The sequence below is a fragment of the Nuphar pumila genome, chromosome 1, assembly GCF_984573655.1.
Source record: "Nuphar pumila chromosome 1, dmNupPumi1.hap1.1, whole genome shotgun sequence".
Classification (NCBI taxonomy): domain Eukaryota; kingdom Viridiplantae; phylum Streptophyta; class Magnoliopsida; order Nymphaeales; family Nymphaeaceae; genus Nuphar; species Nuphar pumila.
In genome coordinates, this window is record NC_143249.1 from 1,689,687 (window position 1) to 1,713,097 (window position 23,411).

At 38.9% G+C, this 23,411-nt stretch overlaps 2 protein-coding genes across 2 annotated transcripts in view; both read left to right on the top strand.

Moving 5' to 3' along the window:
- Positions 1-7,783, top strand: part of LOC149847648 (RAF-like serine/threonine-protein kinase PRAF) — a 45,966-nt gene extending 38,183 nt beyond the window's left edge. Inside the window, exons 7-9 of the mRNA XM_090001833.1 lie at positions 6,840-6,962; positions 7,085-7,172; positions 7,256-7,783. Coding sequence (XP_089857959.1) covers positions 6,840-6,962; positions 7,085-7,172; positions 7,256-7,452 — 408 coding nt within the window. The 3' untranslated portion in view covers positions 7,453-7,783. The remainder of the gene's footprint in view (positions 1-6,839; positions 6,963-7,084; positions 7,173-7,255) is intronic.
- A 1,329-nt stretch (positions 7,784-9,112) lies between these two features.
- On the top strand, positions 9,113-12,477 carry LOC149847649 (peptidyl-prolyl cis-trans isomerase CYP28, chloroplastic-like). Its single transcript, XM_089981801.1, has 2 exons — positions 9,113-9,948; positions 12,202-12,477. Exons 1-2 carry the CDS (start codon positions 9,213-9,215, stop codon positions 12,408-12,410), a joined length of 945 nt encoding a protein of 314 aa, XP_089837927.1. The 5' UTR covers positions 9,113-9,212; the 3' UTR covers positions 12,411-12,477.
- The last annotated feature ends 10,934 nt before the right edge of the window (positions 12,478-23,411 follow it).

Consider the following 23,411-nt stretch of genomic DNA (forward strand, 5'->3'; position numbering starts at 1 on the left):
GTATCAAAGATGAAACGCAAAGGGTTTTAGTCAAAGATGAGGAGATTAAGGAGAGATGGAAAGATTATTATGATAAGCTATTTAATGATAGTCATGCTCAAAATCTTGGAGACTTCTCCATTCCTTTTCACGAGATAAATCGTGACTTCATGCGCAAGATTCAAAAGAAAGAAATTGCAGAGGCTTTGAAGAAAATGTAATCAAGAAGGGCAGTTGGCCCAGATGGTATACCTATCGAGGCTTGAAAATGCTTGGGAGAGAAAGGTTTAGAATGGTTGACAAATCTTTTTAACTTGATTTGGCGAACAAATAAGATGCCTAATGAGTGGAGGAAGAGTACTTTGGTGCCTTTATATAAGAATAAGGGTGATATACAAGATTGCACAAACTATCGTGGTATAAAACTCATGAGTCATACTATGAAACTTTGGGAGAGGGTGATTGACTCTAGGTTGAGGAAGGTTGTCATGATATCGGAGAATCAATTTGGTTTTATGCCTGGAAGATCAACTATGAAAGCTATACATCTTCTTAGACAACTTATTGAAAGATATAGAGAGAGGAACAAAGATTTGCATATGTTTTTTATTGATTTAGAGAAGGCATACGATAGAGTACCTAGGGACGTTCTCTGGTGGACAATGATGAGGAAAGGTATTTCTCTCAAGTACATTAGTATAATTAAAGATATGTATGAAGGAGTAGTAACCAATGTCCGCACTTGTGGAGGGGTGACAACCAATTTTCCGATAACGGTTGGGTTACATCAAGGATTTGCTTTAAGCCCTTTCCTATTTGCGATAGTGATGGATGAGCTTACGAGATCAATTCAAGAAAATGTACCGTGGTGTATGTTGTTTGCTGATGATATTGTTTTGATTGATGAGTCTAGAGCTGGGGTTAATGCTAAGTTAAAATTATGGAGACAGACATTGGAAGCTAGAGGTTTTAAGTTGAGTAAGAGTAAGACTGAATATATGGAATGTCGGTTTAGTAAGCAACGAAGTAGTGATGGGAGTGTAGTGAAGCTTGGTGAGCAAGAAATACCGGTGAATGATTATTTCAAATATTTGGGATCCATCATTCAAAAGTATGGAGAAATTGACAGAGATGTAAATCATAGGATAAAGGTTAGGTGGATGAAATGAAAAAGTGCAACTGGAGTGCTATGCGATCGTAGAATGCCATTGCGGTTGAAGGGAAAGTTTTATAGGACGACTATTAGACCCGCTTTACTATATGGTACGGAATGTTGGGCTGCCAAGAGACATCATATTCAAAAAATGAGTGTAGCTGAGATGCGGATGCTTAGATGGATGTGTGGAAATACAATAAAAGATAAGATTCGGAACGAGGAGATACGTAAGAAGGTAGGTGTTGCACCCATTGAAAATAAGATGCGAGAGAATCGTTTACGGTGGTTTGGACATATTCGGCGAAGGCCTAATGATGCTCCAGTTAGAAGGTTGGAGAAATGGGAAAATATATTAGTTAAAAGAGGTCGGGGTAGGCCTAGGAAGACTTGGATGGAGATGATAGGAAAGGATATGAATGCTTTGAACCTCACCGAGGACATGGCATTGGATAGAAATGATTGGAGGAAAAGGATTCATGAGGAAGACCCAAAATGAATTTCTTTTTTGGTTCATATCGCTGACCTCAATTGTTTTGGGATGAAGGCGTAGTTGTTGTTGTTGTTGTATCATATATATATGCATCATGAAAGCATATCATATTTATCATATATCATCAAAACATTGTTTCTCAATAATCCGTGCATATACGACACTGGTATGCTTATCGCTGTCGCGTTCCAATAAAAATTAAGAAGCTCACGCCTACCTGCAAAACTCAAAACCACACAAGAGCAAAAGCAACTAGACTACCTATTCTAGTTACGGTTAGTTGCAATAAGCTAATAATTGAATTGAATCTAAAAACAAAAATCTATATGTATCTAAATCTAAATAAAGGAAAGGTCTAAGCCATGGTTGCCAGTCGAGGAAGCAGGAGCGAGAAGCGATACGAGAAGCGAGGCACTTTCAAAATTTTAGAAAGCGGGAAGCGTGTGATGACTTAAAAGCGAATCAGGAATCGTCTCAGAAGCAAACCGGAAGCAACCTAGGAAGTGAGAGAGAAGCAAAAAAAGAGAAATAAAAATAAAATACAAAAAAAATGGAAAAAGGGAGGAAGCGAGGGGGAAGCACATTTCCCATAAAGGGAAACACGTTTCCCAAAAAAAATTGGCGCTTCCCAGCGCGTTTTAGAAGCGCGCGCTTCCGAAACGCGCTTTCGGGGAAGCGCGCTTCCCCACTAGGCTAGGTGCTTTTGGTAACTCTGGTCTACACTAAAAAAATTTATTTAGCACATGGTTTGCCAAATTGCGATCTCTAAAACCAGTTTTTTTTATTTGAACTCAATATACAATAGAACCGTGAGCTACTATGCTAATCTAATACCGAAAAAATAATAAACTACTAATCTATCACTAACTAACAAAAAATAAAAAATAAAAATTTAAAGCACACAAATCAGGTTCAGCCATTGCCCTGCTAAAGGATGACCTGCAGATCAATCGGCAACTAATTATGGGCAATCAGGCCGCCAAATCAGTCAACTGATCAAGCTGCAGATCGGCAGCTTGATCAGCTGGACGTCGGTTGGCCTGGTCTGCTGACAGATCTGATCAGCAGATCTGGTCAACCAATCTGATCAGCAGATTTGGTCGACAGATTTGTGAAACAGATCTGATCTGGTCTGATTGGTTCTGCTGATGGATGGCAAACCTGCTGGCCTGATCTGGTTGGCAGATCTGTTTTACAGATCTGGTCGATCAATCTGATCAGCAGATCTGGTTGTCAGATCTGATATAAAAAGAATAAACAAGTAAAAAAAATTAAACTATAATGTGAAAATAATCTAATCAGAAAAACTAGCCTATGCAACAAACTAACAAATAAAAAGACAAACTAATGCATCCAGAAATTAAAGAAAACTAATTTATATGCAGCAAACTACAATAAATATAAATATAAAAAAGGGGGAGAAGAGACTCACCTTGGGTTCTTCTCCGACGGATGGGGGAGAGAAAGAGCGGCCTTCCCTCTTCTCTAAAATGTGGCACGCACCTCCGGAGATGAGCTTCAATCCAAGAGAGAGAGAGAGAGAGAGAGAGAGAGAGAGAGAATTCCAAGGATGGAAAGACACCCCTCCCCCTTTCTCTAAAAATCCTTTTTATAACATGGGTTAGGGTTAGAAGGGTTTTTTTAGAAACTTTCTCAAAAAGACTCTTAATTTCAACGATTTTCAAAATGCCTCAATTTAAGATATTATTTCTAAAAACATGTTAAAAACTAAGATATTTCTCAAACACAAGTGGGTCAAATCTGGAGTTTTAAAATTTTACCCGATCCGTTTATCGGGTTCGATCCAGAAGTCTTCCATTTGCTCCAATTTGCTCATTTTTACTCCAAATTCGATGGAATTCGACACAAAGTTGTCTTGTACGACAACACATCAAAATCGACTAAACATGGGTTTTTAAGCCTTGAATATGCGCAAGATCATGCATAGAAATATGTAAAAATATGAATAAAATATGCATGATCACGTAATACATACAAATTTACTATTGATAGGAATTATCTTGTTGAGATCCTATGAATCAATTGAAACCTCATATTCCTACGAGAACCCCAATGATTCAACAAAGAACTAAACCTAACCAAAAAGCTCTCTGAGTTGGAACTCTTTTGTTGAACAAATATAATAACTAAGAATTCATAGAAATGTTTGTCTTGTCCCTCGCTCAACTCAAATTGAGCATGATTTTGAAGGAAAAAGGTGGTTCGGTTTATGAAATACCTCATTAAAAAGTTAGTTGAAAATAATTGGAGGCCGGTCACGAGGTATGAATAGTAGTAGGTAGGTATGAATCATAGTTCAAATAGTTCTTGATCTATTCCATATAGTCGTGCTCCAGGTACTAAACTGACTATCTGATGAGCTAGAACCATCAACCTTGACGAGATGACAGACTTATTCTCAGTACTATCAATATGTATAACAACACACTCATTCTGGAAATAACGAAACAAAAGAATTCCATGGTCGAACTACGAAACAGAATGAGATGACCTAGAAATACAAATCTAGTAAGGTACAAAGATCAATTATTTTTATGAGCCTGTTTACCAATAAGTTACTAAGCACTTGTGATTAAAAAAAAGGTTGTGCATAGTAAAATCTATTAAGCATGATGAGCATGGTCACCACTATATTAAAGGATGATTTTTTTTTTTAACAATTAGAGGACTAAAATGCTTTCGCTTTAGCAAGCAATCCAAAAAAAGCACAGAATAATAAGGTAAATTTGGTAAATCATATACACCGTTAATTTTGTCTTCACACACGTGCACTGTATTCCATATTCTCAAAAAACAAATTGTTCTGTTTTTGTATTCTCAAAGTTTTATTAAGAAATGTTCTAAATGGAGTTCTGCTAACCATGATGATAAGTTAAGTTTGAAATTTTAATTTAAGAATGATAATATAGGACATATTTCTTGTCCTGGCCATGGTTGAGAACGTGTTACATGAATTAATCATAGGTTGGTCAAGCTGATTTGAGTGATTATGGTAGCAGTATTGGTGGTATAGTCACCTGTATTATTCAAGGTAATTTCTTGGAAAGGTTTTTGCTTGGTGATATTTTCAAAAAGTGATTTTTCTGGGGAAAATATCGAAAGCTTTAAAAATTGAAAAAAATAAAAGTAATTACAAGAATGATGGGAAAATAATAGGTTTTTTGTTATTTTTCTTGCCAAAAAAGATAAGGGTACCCATGTCGACAGTAATGCTTGTGATAATGATGGTATAGTTGTAGTCTCACAACCTGGATTCCACATGTGGGTGGTGGCAAGACATGATAATGATGATGATGAATGATCATCACATTCTAGTTGTTAACTTATTATTATGAACATGCGTGATGTAGTACGGATGATCCTACAGATAGCATCAAGATGGTGGTAGAACATCATGTTAATGATGATGATGACACCTGAATTGTCGATTTAATGGGATGGTGTTGTTGGTGGTAGGGCCTCTGCCCTTTCTTGAATAAAAAAAAAGGCATCAACATTACCTAGGAGGGCATTGCATTCTTGGAAGCCAAACAAAAAGGGATAAAAGAAAAGAAAGACCATATGATATAAGCTAACAGCCCCTCTTTTCCGTCAGTCACCATCTTGCCATAAAATCTTTGTCATGAAACTCTCTGCCAGCATAATATAATTACACAAGAAAACGTTGGAAAATGATCACAGAAACAACCATTGCTGAAATCTACCTCATATATCATTTTTCTTTTTTCTCTTCATTTGCTCTAATGTTTATTATTCGGGAATTTATTGGAAGCAAGTAACATTTAGCTTACTGCTACCTTCTCATAATGGAGATTATAATGTGTATAACAATTTATCACCAGAACACCTTGGAAGAAAGTCACTGATTCTCTACTGTTAATTCCGTTTCTCACCTGAACCTTTGCTGAATGAGATGGTCAAGGAGTCAAGTTGCCTAGGTCTTTAAGCAATCGTTTATTTTAATTGCCCAAATGCATAATTCATGATAACTTTAGGCTACTGATTCTTGTGATAAAATCCTATTCTTTATGAAGGGTTCTTGGAAACATAAAAATTGCTGGACTGGAGTATGGGGAGATTGTAACTAGTAATGGATGTCCTTAATGTATGAGAGCCAGATCTCTACCGCATCTTTATGAGTTGCATTATGTGCTTTCTTTAGGGTGTGCTATGCTTTCTAAGTTTAATTACAAATGAACACTAAAAGTTGAACAATGGTGCTTCCTTTTAGCCTTTCCAGAAAGCACTGGAGAGCTCTACTGGCTACTTAATGTGGCACAACAAGACGTTACTTGTACAAGGAGACTAATTTATTTTACTTAGCTGGATTGATCCAACTTGCATGGGTAACTCAATTGGGTCTTTCTCCATAAACTGGTAGTTTTGATTGACTTTCCAATTCAACTGAACATTCTGATGTATATTTTTGTTTTAATTTCCTTCTCTCTCTGATATGTAATCATCAGTATCTCCTTGTACTCTGGTAGGGGTCTGCCTAACCCCAGCTTGCCAATAAAAAAGAAGAAGAATAAAAGAGCTACTAAGGGCATCCTGCCAACTCTTGAGTATTTTTCGTTAATTGATATCCTTGAAAAAATTAGTATCATTTCATTGTTTGTTAAATGAAAAGAATTCATGTTGACATGCAATTAGTTTTGTATGAAATAATAGGTGATCTATACGAAAATCTATTGGCAGCTTTCTATATTATTAGATTTTTAATATGGAATATGCCTTACCAAAACAGAAGAAACGATGTGCATGTCCCTTTTTATGGGAGAAGCTGCATATTTGAAAGATGGTGTCAGGAGTGTCATGCATGACAACTGGAGAGCATAATGCTTACGGGCATTAATAGCTACTGGTCCTTCAGGATAAATAATTACACGTGTTTATTCTTCATGCATGTTTTGTTTGTATGAAGATTTTTTCCATCTCTTTTCCTCGTTGATCATTGCTTTCCTGGGTTGATTGTGTTTATCTGATACTCGTGGTTGATTCCTCTTTGTCCACTTGGAAGAGCTTGAATGGTTGATAGGGTTGGTTTCAACCCTTTCAGCTTGAGTTTGATAACTCAAGATGATAAACTTGGCCCAGGGTCTCCATAACGAAAAAAGGGTAGGGTTAGTGTTACCTATGTTTTCAGTGTGGAATGTTTTTGTCCTCTTGTTTATTTTTCACTCTTGCTGTTAGGTAGGAGATTTGGGTTTGTCAAAGGTAAAATGTCAGACGCTAATTTCTGGTGGTGTGCGGGGAACACTTCCATGGATGGCTCCAGAGCTTCTAAATGGCAGCAACACCTTGGTCTCTGAAAAGGTAAATACTCAAGTTTATATGCTCCACATTTATATTGGATTGTTGCACTTTATATTTAACTATTCATAATGATATTTCCATGCACATGTTCTTATGCATCAGATTTCCCTGCCTGAAAACAGGTTGATGTGTTCTCCTTTGGGATTGTGATGTGGGAGCTTCTCACTGGAGAAGAGCCTTACGCTGACTTGCACTATGGAGCCATCATAGGTAGCACATCTTTCAATTGCAGAATTGACAAAGTTGTGGATATGTTTTGCTTATTTTGTTTCTTCGGTTTTGTCAATGGGCAGGTGGTATTGTCAATAATACATTGCGTCCCCCGGTCCCTGATAACTGCAACCTCGAGTGGAGGTCTCTTATGGAGAAATGCTGGTCATCAGATCCATCTGAGAGACCAAGTTTCACGGAGGTATCTAGCACCCTGCGCTCAATGGCCGCTGCTCTGCAACCAAAAGCACCAACTTCTCAGCCTCAGGTTAAAAAATGAGCATTCTTTTGTCAGTTTTGGTTCGGTGCTGGCGTTTGTTCAGTGGTGAGGTTCCAAGTTGTAAGGCGGGGGCACCCAGCTTATAATTTAACCACCCAAGAAAATCATTTTGATGGAAGTGAACGTGTTCCTAGCATCAGCCTGTTGCATTTGTAAAAAGAACGGACGGTTGGTTTAGAAACTGAGTTGAAGTTTATATTTGTTTTAGGTGATGGTGATGACATTTCCCTATACATAATAATGCTTGTGAAAATTTTACTGCAGTACGTCACATATACAACCCTCCCCCCCCTCTCCAAAAAAAAAAAAAGAGAATTAAATTGCATTTCTGTAATCTTTAGTTTGTCTTCGTCTCTTTCTCTGGTTTACATTTCTTGCATCGGCCCAAGCTGAAGCTTTTGCATCGCTATGACGCACAAAATTGTGCGTTCATTTACGTGATTTTGCTGGCGATTGCATGTCATTTCTGACTAAATTAGAGGGCTATATGAATAATAAAACTTCTATGCTCTCCCCTAATGTGATCATGCTAATTTTCACTGAAAGCCGTTGCTCTTCAAGTGTTTGATTTTTGTGACTTCTCATTTGAAGATTGGGATACTGTACCAGATCAAAATTTTATTTTTAGGCTACCTCAAAACCTTGGATTGGCTTTCCAAAATATTCTCTAATTATTGGTTTTGAACCTTCACCTAAATATACTGTAAATTGAAGTATGCGCTTTAATAAACAACCACGAGTTGATGTATACCATCAACAGGAAGGGGTGAACAAAAAGCTGAGGTTTTCATGAGAAGCCTGCGCTTGAATTGGGGAAAAAATTAAATTCCTCTCATTTGTTGCATAGGCAAGCTTAACAACATCTCAATCTCAGGCTTCTTGAGCTTGACCTTTGGCTCATTAAGAGCTCAAAAAACTTGTTTAGAAATTACTAAAAGAATTTTAAAGCATGCAGGTTACGGGTGTCAATGGGTCGGGTTTGATCTGGACTTGACCCGTACCAAACCCAATAGGGTCAGGATTTGGTGATAAAAATTGGGGTTTGATTAGAATCTGGGTCGGACCCAAAGGGTCCCATTAGTATACGGAGAGGGATATTAGTTTGTAAAATTGCATGCCAGATCCATTCCCGATTCGAGTTCCTATTAAGACCCATGATGGGTCCCATTAGTATATGGAGAGGGATATAGTTTGTGAAATTGCATAGCAGACCCGTGCCCGATTCGAGTTCCGATTAAGACCCGTGATTTTTCAATGTAAAAAAAGACATTATTATTTTACCGGGTATGAACAGGTTCTGGTTCATGTAATCTTTATAGAACCCAGGTATGGTTTTTCGTATGGCAGACCCGATTGGACCCAGGTATTAACCCAGTACCAGCACATCTAAGTCAGGTCCAGGTTCAGACCCACCTGAGTCTGAACCAGCTCTGACCCGTTGACACCGCTGGTGACCCTATCAGACCCTCTACTGGTTATGACCCGATCCTACCCGACTATTGACACCCCTTACCGATAAGTTCGTCCAACTAGTGGGTCCTGGTTTGTGACTTTGTGCTCACTGGATCGGGCCTCAACAGCATTACTCTAAGACTCCAAAGTCTAGCATTCATAAAGTTTTGATAGAAAATATCCACCTACGCGAAGGGGCCACCGGCCACAAGAGGGTGGGTTTCCTTCTCTCTGCGCCACACCACCATGCTCTCTCCTCATCACCACCACCATCATCCAAGCCTAGAAAAAGAAGAAGAAGAAGAACCATGCCATCCATGGCTTCTGTCTTATCCTCCGCTTCCCCACCTTCACCTCCCCAACTCCACCCACCACCACCCACAAGACTCCACCTCCCCAACCTCCCACGTCGCCCCTTCCTATTTCTCACCGCCTCCTCCTCCCTCTCCCTCCACCCCACCCTCCTCTCTCGTGCAGAAGAAGCCCAACCACCATCACTACCCACCTTCCCTTCTCCCCCCGCCTTAGACACCACCGTCACCGATCGTGTCTTCATGGACTTCACCGTCTGCCCCACCTATTTCAAGCCGGAGAGAACTGTGGGCAACGAGTTCTCCTCCTGCACCGACGGAGAGCTCCTCGGAAGGGTCGTTCTCGGCCTCTACGGCAAGTTGGTGCCGCTCACAGTGGATAATTTCAAGGTCATGTGCACGTCTTCTTCTCCTTCTTCTTACAAGGGGACGCTCGTGCACAAGGTCTTCCCCGGGCAGTATCTCATGGCCGGGAAGCAGGGTCGGAAGGATAAAGGAGAGGTGCAGCGCCCTCTGGATCTCCAGAGGAACACGGAAACCGTCGACCCTCTCGCCTTCCAGCTCCAGCACGTCCGCCCCGGTACATTGTCGCTCTGCTTATCGGAGAACGATGACGACGATGATCGGAAGCTCGATCCTGGGTACCGGAATGTCGAATTCCTCATTACCACTGGCCCTGGCCCGTGCCCTGATCTTGACAATCGGAATGTCGTCTTTGGAACTGTGCTCGAAGGTGAATTGACTTCTTTTCGGTTCCATTGTGATTTTGTTTGGTGGTAGATTTTCACTGAGTAACGGTATGAATTAGGTTCTTCCTTGTTCATGTGTACTTGGTCTTTTCAATTTTTTTTTAATTACTGTTGGGCGGTTGTTCCATTGAAGCTCTTTTATAGTTGGCTTTGGCGAGTATACATGTGTGGTTGATTTCGTGTGAAACAGTAGTTGTTTTGCTTCATCTTTTATATGTAGATAGATTTGATAATTACATAAGAGGGGTGACGTAATGTATATTATTTCTTGAGGTCTTCGACGATTCTTGTAGTTCTGATGACATTGGTTGGGCCACTCTGTTGGAGAAATGCAATTTGCTAAAATTGGGTTTCTTTAGAATTTATTTCTTGGTGGCTAGTCTATCTTTTTAGAAGGCGTTCTTGAGCGTCCCCGACATATAGGTCATCTATTAAATCTGTTGTCGGTAACATGAGTTATGTAGTTAAAATTAACCAGCTGCCAAAGATATGATGGTCAGGGGTGGCTGTGGTGTCTAACGAGCTCGATTTAAAGTGTAGTTAGGAATTGCTGCAAGATATCTCTTTTTGGTTCTGAAACTGCTGAAAGAAGTACTTGGGAAATCCATCCTGTACCAATGCTTTATCTTTGGCCAAGGAGGGTAGAGCTCTTCATTTCAACATGTTGTGGTAGTGGTGGTATCACCAAATTCAGTCCCTTTAGCACCACAGGTCAATTGTGGTTCATAAATTATCGTCAGTGTATTATTGAGTGGCAACCTCTAGCATAAGCTCACCTTCATGAAAATGCGATTCTTGTTTGCCTTGCCTTTTCTAACCCAAAACTGCATTTCCCCCGCCCCCACTTTACCTTTCCATGACTTCTCCAATCAAAGATGTTAGCAAGGAGGGGGGGGTTCCTCTTAGATGCACTTCCAGTTAATTTTTCAATCAATCCCTGTTATCCTGCTGCTTAATAATTTTCAATATCATGATCTTCATTTCTTCACAATAGGACTCAGAAGTTATGCTGAGAGCTTAGTTTCAGCCCATGTCCCTCCCAATTAAGCCTTGCCTAATTGTGCTTAGCTTGTGCAGTACACGGTAGCCTTTACTTCCATCTTCAATGTGTTGTTCAAGATGGTGTGGTTATCTTTAGCACTGTACATTCTGTCTGAATGGGGCTGTGATAAGCAGCACTGGAGGAGTGGAGAGTAACTTTTCTGTGTGCCTTCTTGTCATCTCCAGAAGTCCAGGAGTGCTATCTGACCATAGATGTAGGGGACATCTTATGTTTTGGATTTCATTGCAAAACTGGCCCCTTTCTTCTTTGCAACATGAGGCCACCTGATCCATATGATGCATAAAACATAAGCACTAGTTAATGTATCATGTTTTGAAAGAAAACTATCACATGAGAAAATACCATGTATATACACTCCGGTGTTAGCTTTTTGTTCGGTATAAGCAAGACTACCAAACAACCCAACTGGATGCCTGCAGTAGTTTTGCAATCTGAGGGTCTTTCTGACCTTGTCTTGTCTCAATATCTCCATTTTGATCTGGACAAGAAACATCCATACTCCTTTTTGAAGAAAATCACCATGAAAAGGCCCTTTCTTGTCTTGGTGGTTCATGGATAATCCAAACAAGATCATTAGTCCTCTTTGAAATATTTAATCTCTGAGTTCCTAGTGCAGACCCTTGTGCTAGGTGGTCTGGTAAACAGAATCCCAAAAGATGTGGCTTTCAGCTTCCAAGACCCAGCTGTGCATTCGATCGCCAGTGACAAGTGTGGCGTGTATCTTACATAAATGGTACTTAAACTGTAACTGCATATGATAGCAATCAGCTTCATAGCAGTCGGCAGGGGCCCATTGCCGTTATGATCTAGTGCTGTTAACCCCTTCAGCATTCTCATTTGCTTGATTGCTTCATGAAATGTTTGTTGGTTCTTTATCTTTTGTATGCTTTTATATGTATGCTTGGGAGTTCGGAGTTGAAGGTGGCATGTGATATGAATATTATGCCTTGGGAACTCAAGGACTCATTCCTGGACACTTCACTGTGTTTCATTCAAAAACTGTAGTAATGTGAGGGGGGGCTGCATGGACGTGTATTTGTGCTGCTCCCTTGATGGAATCTGATTTATTATTAACTGGACGATTTATATTAGATATCATGAATGAGGTCTCTCTCTCTCTCTCTCATAGTTACATGTATATTGACCTCTGTTGAGGTAAATGCTTATTCTGCAGGGTTGGACGTTGTGACCAGAATATCTGCCATTCCTACATATAAGCCAGGCAAACGGATACGCCAGTTCAATGATCTTGCAAAGTTCCTTGGTGATGAGAGAGCCCAAATTGCCCGAAACATTTGGAACCGCCCATTGAAGGCAGTCTACATCAGCGACTGTGGGGAGCTTAAGGTAGCAAAACCTTCATTATCTCCTAGCCTACCCTAGTACCCTGAACTTTTCTCCCTGCTGTATTCCAAATATTAATAAAATCAATCCTCTAGTTGTGCTGTTATATAAATGGTCCAAAATCCTAATGGATCGCTGAGCTTATTGAGATGGGTTGGCTCACCGTTATATGTAGTTGTGGGAATAGGGTTTAACATCTACCAAAAGATAACAAAGAAAATGTTAAGAAAGGTTGGATGATGCAGAAGATTGTTTCGTCACTGTCACTCTAAATCACCTGATTTTTGTTAAGTCATCGCTAACTCAATATCATGACTCTCAATCGGTTATGTAGACCTCAATATCCAAAATTTCCAATCTAGCTACAACATAAGTTAGTCAACAATTTCTCGTTCGTGCCTTAAACGTGTTTGTCTGTTGGCACCTATTGTACAAGAGTTTGATATCAATAAATCAATAGGAGCTGAGCTGTAGAAATATTTTGTAGTCATATAACTGAGCAAAATTATAATCTGAATACATTTCCAGCAACCGCTTGGAAAATCTCGAGTGGGTAGCATTATGGGATAGGAACTCTCCGATAGATTTGGTAGGTTGACTTAATCTGGGCATCGAGTTGGACTGGACCATTTTAAATGTGTGGCATGTCTGGCTCCAGGTCCAGTCTATCGATTGTATTGCACCAATGGTCTTCAAGAGAAGTTTCGTGAGTTTAGCTTCAAATCTTGAAACCAAGCTTTGATGGATCTTACTATTGAAGTTCTGCTCACCATGGAGTACACCCTGCTTCGACCTTTCAGCATGGGATTGCCTTCCTGGGTTTCAACTTGTGGCATCCCATTAATTTGATGATGTTCAAATGTTGCCCTACCAGATGAGTGGAGCCCTTGTGGGCAGATCATACTTGTGTAGGCCCATCACCGACCACATGTTGGCAGTCCTTCCAATTGGTACTTGAAGTTCTGCTCGCCATGGAGTACACCCTGCTATGACCTTTCCTCGTGGGATTTCCTTCCTGGGTTTCAAACCTGTGTGACATTCCATTAATTTGGAGAGCGGATTGATGATGTTCAAATGTTGCCCTACCAGATGAGTGGAGCCCTTGTGGGCAGAGTGTGATCCTTTTGAATGCTAAGGTTGCATATTATAACTAACTCCTCAATCAAATGACAATCACCTGGTTCTGTCAATTTTTTGTTATGCTAAAGTGGACTGTGAACTAGGCATTTCTGATGCTTTTTTTTGCAAATCCAAATCTGCATATATGTTTCATCATGCTTTTCAGATATAAAAAAATATGATTTTGAATAATTGAATTCAAGCCTTAAAAAATTTTGCTTGTGTATTGCAATTGAATAATTCATATACCCAAAAAATGAACTGTTACAAGAGATCTAGCTTACGTTGGCCTTGCTAATTAATATTTGAAAAGAAAAACTATTGTGGATTTTTAACCATAATACCATATGATGGTAGTAAATCACATCTGTACGGTCAGATTTAAGCAAAAAACCAAAAAACCCATAAAAATCTCGGTTCACACTCTAGTTCTCATATTCTAGGAAGAAAGCATATATACCCAAGAAATGAACTGTTACAACAGATCTAGCTTACGTTGGCCTTGCTAATTAATATTTGAAAAGAAAACTAATGTGGATTTTGAACCATAATACCATATGATGGTAGTAAATCACATCTGTACGGTCAGATTTAAGCAAAAAACCAAAAAACCTATAAAAATCTCGGTTCACACTCTAGTTCTCATATTCTAGTGGCCTGCTACAGTGATTACTATTTTTTTTTAAGAAATACATTTTTTATTAAAACGGTTCAAATAGAAGGAAACGACATGCCACACAAAATAGAGGAAGAAAGCATATACCCAAGAAATGAATTGTTACAACAGATCCAGCTTACGTTGACCTTGCTAATTAATATTTGAAAAGAAAAACTGTTGTGGTTTTGAATCATGACCATATGATGGTAACGCCCCCTTTTTTACATGCATGATCCACTAAATGCATGTAGATGCGTATAGCATAGGTTATTATTTATTATATAATTTAGTTTGGTCATCATCTACAATTTTTCATAAGATCTAATTTTCAATATAATGAAGATGATGATGGAAGAAAATCCCAAAGCATCATATTTTGGAGTTAAAATAATAAATAGACCATACTAAAAGCATGATCCAAAGACAAATATGTAAATCTAAGTGTACCACCATAATTTATAACCCATATTTGAATTACCTCATTAGACATACAGCCAAATAGTTTGCCCACAAGGGCCCTGAACACCTACCTAAGTAGGTTGGCTTAAGGTGTTTATATCATGTCCCTTTACTGCAAGACGAAGCAACAAGCTTCCTGTTAGGATGAGGGGCACACGGCTGGGCGTCATTCTCTGTAAACAGAAATGCATCGACACTAAAGTCTAAAACACATGTAAACACACCTTTCAGGATAGAAGAGTCCCCATGAGGCACCGTGGTTGGTAGGAGCTGTCACAGTGCACGCTTGTGGTGGGACGTTGCAGGTTCGAAACCCAGTGGGACGTTGAACAATAACTGGTGGGGGGGGGGGGGGGTTGCCTAACCCAAGCTTGCCTTTCAAAGAAAAAGAAAGAAATACAGGACAAGGTTTTCTCATATTGCAATCTCAAACACACCCTACGTGTGATTACATATAATATATAAACAATAAACTATAATTACATAATCATTTTATCGTACATGACAAGAAGCCAAATATAAATAAATCTCACAATCAGCGGAAAGACAAAGAAATACAGGACAGTTTTCTCACATTGCAATCTTAAACACACCCTATGTGTGATTACAGATATAAACAATAAACTATAATTGCATAATCCTTTTATTGTACATGACAAGAAGCCAAGTATAAATAAATCTCACACAATCAGACAAAGAAAGGATTGTTGGTACACAATCAGCCGAATTAGTGAGCATCCTCCTCATCGAAGAAAGGATTGTTGGCATACCATTCCTTGCCTTCATAACCATCATTCTGGAAACCTTGCTTTGTGCAACTTGAATTCCTAGCTGCAATTGTAGTGGGAGATTCCTTCTTACAGAAAATGTTCTCGTAAAACTATATGCCACATTTGGGGAACAATTCTCATCATTCTCTCCAAACACGTTTTTCCATGTTTTACTCTGGTTCTCTTTTGCTGCATTCCTCAGACTCTCCATCGCGTGATATTTGAACTCCTTCTTAACTACGTCTCAAACACACCCTACGTGTGATTACATATATAAACAATAAACTATAATTACATAATCATTTTATCGTACATGACAAGAAGCCAAATATAAATAAATCTCACAATCAGCGGAAAGACAAAGAAATACAGGACAGTTTTCTCACATTGCAATCTTAAACACACCCTATGTGTGATTACAGATATAAACAATAAACTATAATTGCATAATCCTTTTATTGTACATGACAAAGAAAGGATTGTTGGTACACAATCAGCCGAATTAGTGAGCATCCTCCTCATCGAAGAAAGGATTGTTGGCATACCATTCCTTGCCTTCATAACCATCATTCTGGAAACCTTGCTTTGTGCAACTTGAATTCCTAGCTGCAATTGTAGTGGGAGATTCCTTCTTACAGAAAATGTTCTCGTAAAACTATATGCCACATTTGGGGAACAATTCTCATCATTCTCTCCAAACACGTTTTTCCATGTTTTACTCTGGTTCTCTTTTGCTGCATTCCTCACTCTCCATCGCGTGATATTTGAACTCCTTCTTAACTACGTCTCAAACACACCCTACGTGTGATTACATATATAAACAATAAACTATAATTACATAATCATTTTATCGTACATGACAAGAAGCCAAATATAAATAAATCTCACAATCAGCGGAAAGACAAAGAAATACAGGACAGTTTTCTCACATTGCAATCTTAAACACACCCTATGTGTGATTACAGATATAAACAATAAACTATAATTGCATAATCCTTTTATTGTACATGACAAGAAGCCAAGTATAAATAAATCTCACACAATCAGACAAAGAAAGGATTGTTGGTACACAATCAGCCGAATTAGTGAGCATCCTCCTCATCGAAGAAAGGATTGTTGGCATACCATTCCTTGCCTTCATAACCATCATTCTGGAAACCTTGCTTTGTGCAACTTGAATTCCTAGCTGCAATTGTAGTGGGAGATTCCTTCTTACAGAAAATGTTCTCGTAACTATATGCCACATTTGGGGAACAATTCTCATCATTCTCTCCAAACACGTTTTTCCATGTTTTACTCTGGTTCTCTTTTGCTGCATTCCTCAGACTCTCCATCTCGCTCACGTGATATTTGAACTCCTTCTTAACCACGTCCAGCACAATGTCACCGTAGTTGTCACACCAAGATCTGTGTACCAAAAACAATCAAAATGTGAGAGAGAGAGAGAGAGAGAGAGAGAGAGAGAGAGAGAGAGAGAGAGAGAGAGAGAGAGAGAGAGAGAGAGAGAGAGAGAGAGCATATTACTTGGGGAAGAACTTGTTCAAGTCGCTCTTATCAACGGGTAGCCTTGTGGAGATTGCCTCGATCTGTTCATTGCTGCGCAGTTGCAAGAAAACCAATTTCGTTTAGTCATCTGTTGTGAAAGAACGTAAGAAACTGAATTTTGAAAGAGTAAGATATAGAAGCTATTACCTGAAGTTGAGGTTGGGATTCTTGGCGCACAACTCCGATTGGATGCGTGATAATTCCTTTTTGATGTTCTCCCCTAAGACCTTCACATACAGCAAATAATTAAAATAAATAGTAGAATATGGAACTACATTATGAAGTGGGTGCAAGGGGCGTTGAGCTAGTAGTAGCGCGTCTGAAATATTTGGGAATCAAGAGGAGCAAGAACCAATAATGAAAGAGAGGAGGATGTAACACACCAAAAAAAAAAGATAAGACTTGTATTTTTTACCTAAATTCATGCTTATTTAAGACTTGCTCAAAAGTGCCCATTATTGGTGTAAATTTTTTAAAAGAAAACAAGATTCTTCTAACATAAAAGGTGCATTTGCAACATGAGTGAAAGTTCGGTCATAAAAGAAGTGCGCGGTTTCAGGCTTCCATTGCATTCTTTTAAAATTTTCAGAAGCTTGCAGCAAACCGTACTAAAACACAAGGCAGCCAATCTGCCCTCTGAAGATGTCATCAGAGGAACATGGCCCTTGATCACTAAATTTTCTTCATGTAGAAGATACAGGAATGTCATGCATACCCTGTCAATGAAGAAATCAGAAGCAGATCCGTCTGAATGAATTTTTTTCTTGATCACTTTAGTGTCTGGGCCCTCACCAACTGGTTTAGATACAAGCACGCAAGGAGCGACACTATTAGACACAACATCATCCGATCTCTCTCCTGGTGGAAGATAAGGGGTTGTGGAATCATCTTCCAAACTTCTCTTCCTCCACATCTTTAGTCCCCATGATTTCTTTCCTTGTCTGGATGACGAATTCTCATCGTTGGTGGAAGTCCTCGGTGGGGAGCATTTGGGCATGGGAAGCGAACTCTGAGCATCAGAAAAACAGTTCTCTTTGAAATGTGGCCCTGTTTTCCCTCTGTTTTTCCCAGATTTTTGGGTGGAGGAAAAACTGGTTATCTTTGACATTGCCCCTTTCAACTGCTTCATGGGTGACCTGTGTTTCGGCTTGTTCTTCGAATTATCCCTGTCCATCGAGGTGTTGTCGTCCCTGAGCTCAACAACCGACCACACGGAGTCATCATCGACGTTCAATTGCTGAGCTGATGAAACGACCACATCTCTGCAATTGATCTCCTCTCCTTGAACAGCAAGACTCATCAGGAGAGGCCTCTTTGAGGCGTGGTACTCTTCCTCAGAGATGCATTTTGCATAAAACAATTCCTAAAAGCAGCGGAAAAAGATTGAACTTAATGAAAATGCAAGTATTTGGAAGGTTTTACCAATATGATTGATCGATGCTGATTAACTCACCTGTAGAAACAGCAATTTGTCTCTGATGAGCTGGGGTGCTTCTTGATTGGCCGGAGAGGCTATGAGGGTGTCGAGGAGGTTCGCCCGGAAGCTCAATACCTGGGATTCTGGCAAGATCCCCTCCTTGTTTAGGCCGATCATATTCAGCATTTTGTGGAACATGTCCTGCTGCCACTTGAGGTTCTCTGTCTGCTGCTTAGCAACGGATTGCTCGTAGCTCTGGGAAGCGAGGCGTTTGGTGGAGGAGCTCTTGAGAGAGAAAGGGAGGATGGTTTTGCAGAAGGAGGTGATAGTGTCCTGAAACGAAGAGTAATAGGTAGGTGTGTATGTGTAAACCATTTTTCTCTATGGCGGTGGTGATGGTTTTCTTCTTATTCTTATTCCTGGATCAACAGAAGCACAGGGTATCCTTTTCAAGTTTTCCTCTCTTTCTTCTTTCGTCTTCGGCTCTTCCTTTCTTGAATGAAAATTTTGGGGGAGGAAGCTCTTCTTTTTCCTTTCTTAAACAGAAGAAAACGAGGAGCTCCCCTTTGTTTCTCTGGTCGGCGTCCTCTAACGGTAACTTTTAAAAACTAGCCGTTAGCCCCAGTGCCGTTGGTCCAACATTCATTTTCTCGCTCCCCTTCGCCTTTATTTTCTTCGGAAGAGCTGGCTGTTGGTTGTGAAATAACCACTTTACCCCTCAAACCCTGTAGCACAAATATCACCGATATTACGAAAATATATCTCAATATTTTCAAGATATGATTCCGGAAAAAAGTTTGTTTTTTTCAAAATGACAAATTTTGAAAACGTCATGCTTTTATCACGATACCTCTGCGATAAGCAAACTTTTTAATGTTTTTTACATTTTTAAGTTTATTATTTTGTGGTCTTGTATATTTTTAATATTTTTATACATGCCAAAAAATTTCTGAGTTTGATTTTTTTTCTTTATTTATCGTGGGATTTTCCTTTCTAAGATTTTTCCGTTAATGATTTTTTTTAACATTGCTTCAAATTGGACTTGGAAGTCTTGAGCCTGTTCAATGAGAAAAATGGCTTTGAATAGCAGACCACCACCTAGCCTAGCGCGCCCTGGAACCTGCTTGAGCAGGTCCTTTGGACCAGGTGTTTCCAAGAGAGCTGGTGCCGGTGCCCATTTGGTAAGCGAAGCCCCAAGTCTCTTTTTTTTTTTTGAAAGGCAAGCTTGGGTTATGCAGACCCCCACCAGTTATTATTCAACTTACCACTCGGGTTTGAACCTGCAACGTCCCACCACAAAAAAACATGCACTGACAGCTCCTACTCCTACCAACCATGAGGTTGCAAAGCCAAGTCATTAACTTTCTCTATCCATCAATAGGGGTGTTTGATCTGAAAATATGATTTCCTGAACTAAAATCTTAGTCACCTTTTTGGCTAAAAAAAAAATTCTACTAATTTTTCAGCAAAACCAGGTACTTAATTTTTGGGATGTGGTCTTGCTCATGTTACTTTTCTTTTGTTCCCTGACATATTTGCACTCCTTTGTATGGACATGAATTCTAGAGCAGATCAGGTGATCAGTAAGTGATTTGATATCTTCACCGTCCATTGTTTCATCCCACGAAGACCCCACAGATTTTATGCAATTTGTGGACGGTGAGGATGCCAAATCCTGATCTGCTCTCAACAGAATTCACCACCATTACTGGGAGCACAACTATTGTGGTCTAGGTCATGGTATGAACTAAGGATGTAAAGATTCCGATTGGATGTGGCTGACACCATGGGTGTTGGCTAAACGGATTTGGACTTGGATTATGAAAGCCATTTTTTACATGTAAATGGATCTGGATATCCATCAAATTTGGATATTTGTCGGATTTGGTAGCAAAAAATCAAAACCATATCTACATCCGATTATAATCGGGTATGGTTTTGGCTTACCAAATGCAAAAACAGCAGATAAAGTCTGATTCATTGACATCCCTAGGTATGAACAATTAGACACACACTTGTGCAAACGCATGTAGACTATTATAGCGCATTGGATTTTGTAAAAATCACAAAAATGAAAAGTGCCGCCTAAGGTTTTTGGTGGCAATTTGGGACGTTTCACAAAGGCTTAATAAGAGCAGCCTGATCTTTTCAAACGGACAGTTTTTTTTGGTCTGTTTTTTCATATGTATTAATAGTTGGTTCATAGTTATTCTTAGCTAGGGCTGTCAATTGTCCAGGTTTGTATCCAGTACCTCAACCTGACCCGTACCTGAATTTTCATACATGGGCATAAAAATTGGCGACCCAAATATTATTCGGGTTGAACCAAAACCGACCTGAGCAATATGAAGTTCGGGTCTGGATTATGATTTTTGCCAGATATCCAACCCTATCTTTTATATGTATTTTTAGTAAAAAGTAAGCTTTTGAAATTCTATGGGTCTAGGTTTAAGATTTCATTTTCTTTTAGTTTTTTTGTTTTGAAAGGCAAACTGGGGTTAGACAGACCCCTAGGCTACTTGTTAGCATTTAATGTACCACTGGGGTTTGAACCTGGGACGTCCCACAACAAGGAGACGTGCACTACCAACCACGCGGAGCCCGTTCGCGTTGTTGATTTCATTTCGTTTTTTTTTTTAACCCGAACATAGGATGATTTAAATTCATGGACGATTAAAGGATCTGGTAAACATAATTTGACATGGCCAAGTTAAATAGGATCTTTCCAGCCGTTGCACGACCGAGTGTTTTTGGTCAAGTCCATCTGAGCCAAGTGCCATCGTAAATGAGGATGCTTGACTGAAGAACGTTAGTGCATTCAGAGTTGACTCAATTGAATCAAAAGTCTGTATTAGTTGACGTGAACCAAGTCAACTTTCATGAACGCTTTTACCAAGTGTAATATTCCGTAATTTGTTAAGATTTTGTAGAACTTTTCTTTTTTTCAAGGAGTGGACCGAGCCCAAATGAACTTCGAATCTAGGGAACCCTATAACAGCTAGTTGGGTGTGCCCATTAATGCATCCCTCAAGCAATACGATCCCTCGGTAGGCATGGGCAGCCCCTAGATTGATCTCAATAAGGATGCTTGGGACAATGATGGATACAGGTTCATTTGAACGTACTTGCAGTACACGAACCATTATGCTTCACAAACCAAACAGGCATTTTTGGTATTTGAAGTTGTTTTCCGGTCATGAAGAAATTATAGCTACTACCCTACCAACCGGGGGAGGGGCGCTCCGCTTGTCTGGTAGGATCAATTAGTGCACGTCACATTGTGATGGGACGTTGCAAGTTCAAAACCCAATGATACAGTTGTATAACTTGTGTGGGGTCTGCCTAATCCCAGCTTTGCCTTTGAAAAAAAAAGAAGAAGAAATTATAGCCACCAAGAACTGCATTATTAGAAAGCGCAATAATGTTTGATTTTTTTTACAGCATTGGCATCATTTTCAAACACAACCAATAATTCTAATATCGATTCGTATATAATATAATAAATGTCAATAATTTCAAAATGCCGTGGTTTTAAGGTATCAATGATATTATTCAACACTGACAAAATCCCAAAAATATCACCTAAAAATAACATTGTATTATCTAAATTTTACATGATAAAAGCCAGACTTTTATTTTTTTAATTTTCATATTATTTATATCTTTGATATTATATATATGTCATATTTTCCTCAATATTGATTATCCAAAAAATATGTTCCCAATATTTTCTAGAAAAAACAAAAGGTTTGATTTATCGCTCTATTTTCCCTCACCAAGAAATTTCTGATGATGAAATTTGCAACATTGGTTTGGTTCCATATGTTAATTAAGATAATAAAGATTGTGACGTAAATCCGAGAGTGGACTTACGTAGGAAAACTATCAAACTATGTCTACTACTATGATTTGTCCAAAATTTTCTAACATTATCTAGAAAAGCAGGAAAATGCATGAAATAAAGAGAAATTTAAAGGAATTGGAATTTATCTCATCTTCAATTCTAATTTGACATCTAGATCTCTCATCCTTTTAAAGATGAAGTTTTTTTTTTTAATTCTAATAATAACCTTCTAAAAACATGAAACCTATCTTAAAATGTGGATCTGATACAGTGATCCAAATACAAGAAAGACCAAAATCACAAACAGAAATCCAAAATTCAAATAAACCCTTATGGACCTGGTTCTTCTGGTCTGCTCTTGCATCAGATTGCTTTCAATTTTTTGTGTTAAAATTGTATTTGCATGACAATTTTGTTTAAAGCAAAATGTTGTTTTTGTATATTTCTAATTTCTTCATATATTCCGTGTGTTGCTTTACCATTTCCCTGGTGTTTAAAATTAAAAGAAAAAAAAATCCATTTCCTTTCTTTTGTTTTGCTTAATTATCAGTGGCGTGGTTGGATTAGTTGAATGTTGGATGAAGGAATCACAATCCAACTCTGCTCAGAAACTGAAATTGGAAATGGAATTGGCCATTTCTGTTTTTCAAGCAAATTCTATTTAGCACCATCCATTATCTAAATGCCAAACCAAATAGGACTAAGTTTAGAATCAAACACTTTGAAATGCAATGTGGGTCATCTACTCCCTTTCATTTTGCGCCCGGCTTACCTGCTTCATGGGGCATTTGACCAAACCATTCATTCCAAAAAGTAACTAAGTTTCCAACGGACATGCCACCCCAAACATTCACTTGATTTCGTACCAATAACAAGGAGCATGATGTGATGGAATATTGACTCTTTTCTTGTTTTATTGTCTTATTGTGGTGAAGGTATTATCATCACTTTTCTCCAGTCCTACCCAATGTTCAGTATCGGTGTGTACCGGCCAATACTTATCGTATCGGCAGCAAATCGATATGATCACCCCTGAATCGATTATTTTTTAATGAATGTAAAAAAAACTGAAAATATTTTTTAATATTATTTTAATGGTTTTTAAGACGTGTCATGTTTTGATTGACACATAATGTTTTTTATTATTTTTTGGCTGATACAGAACGATTTACTTGAGTAGGTCGATACAGCTGAATCATTGGCCAAATGATTCAGGGGCTGATACCGA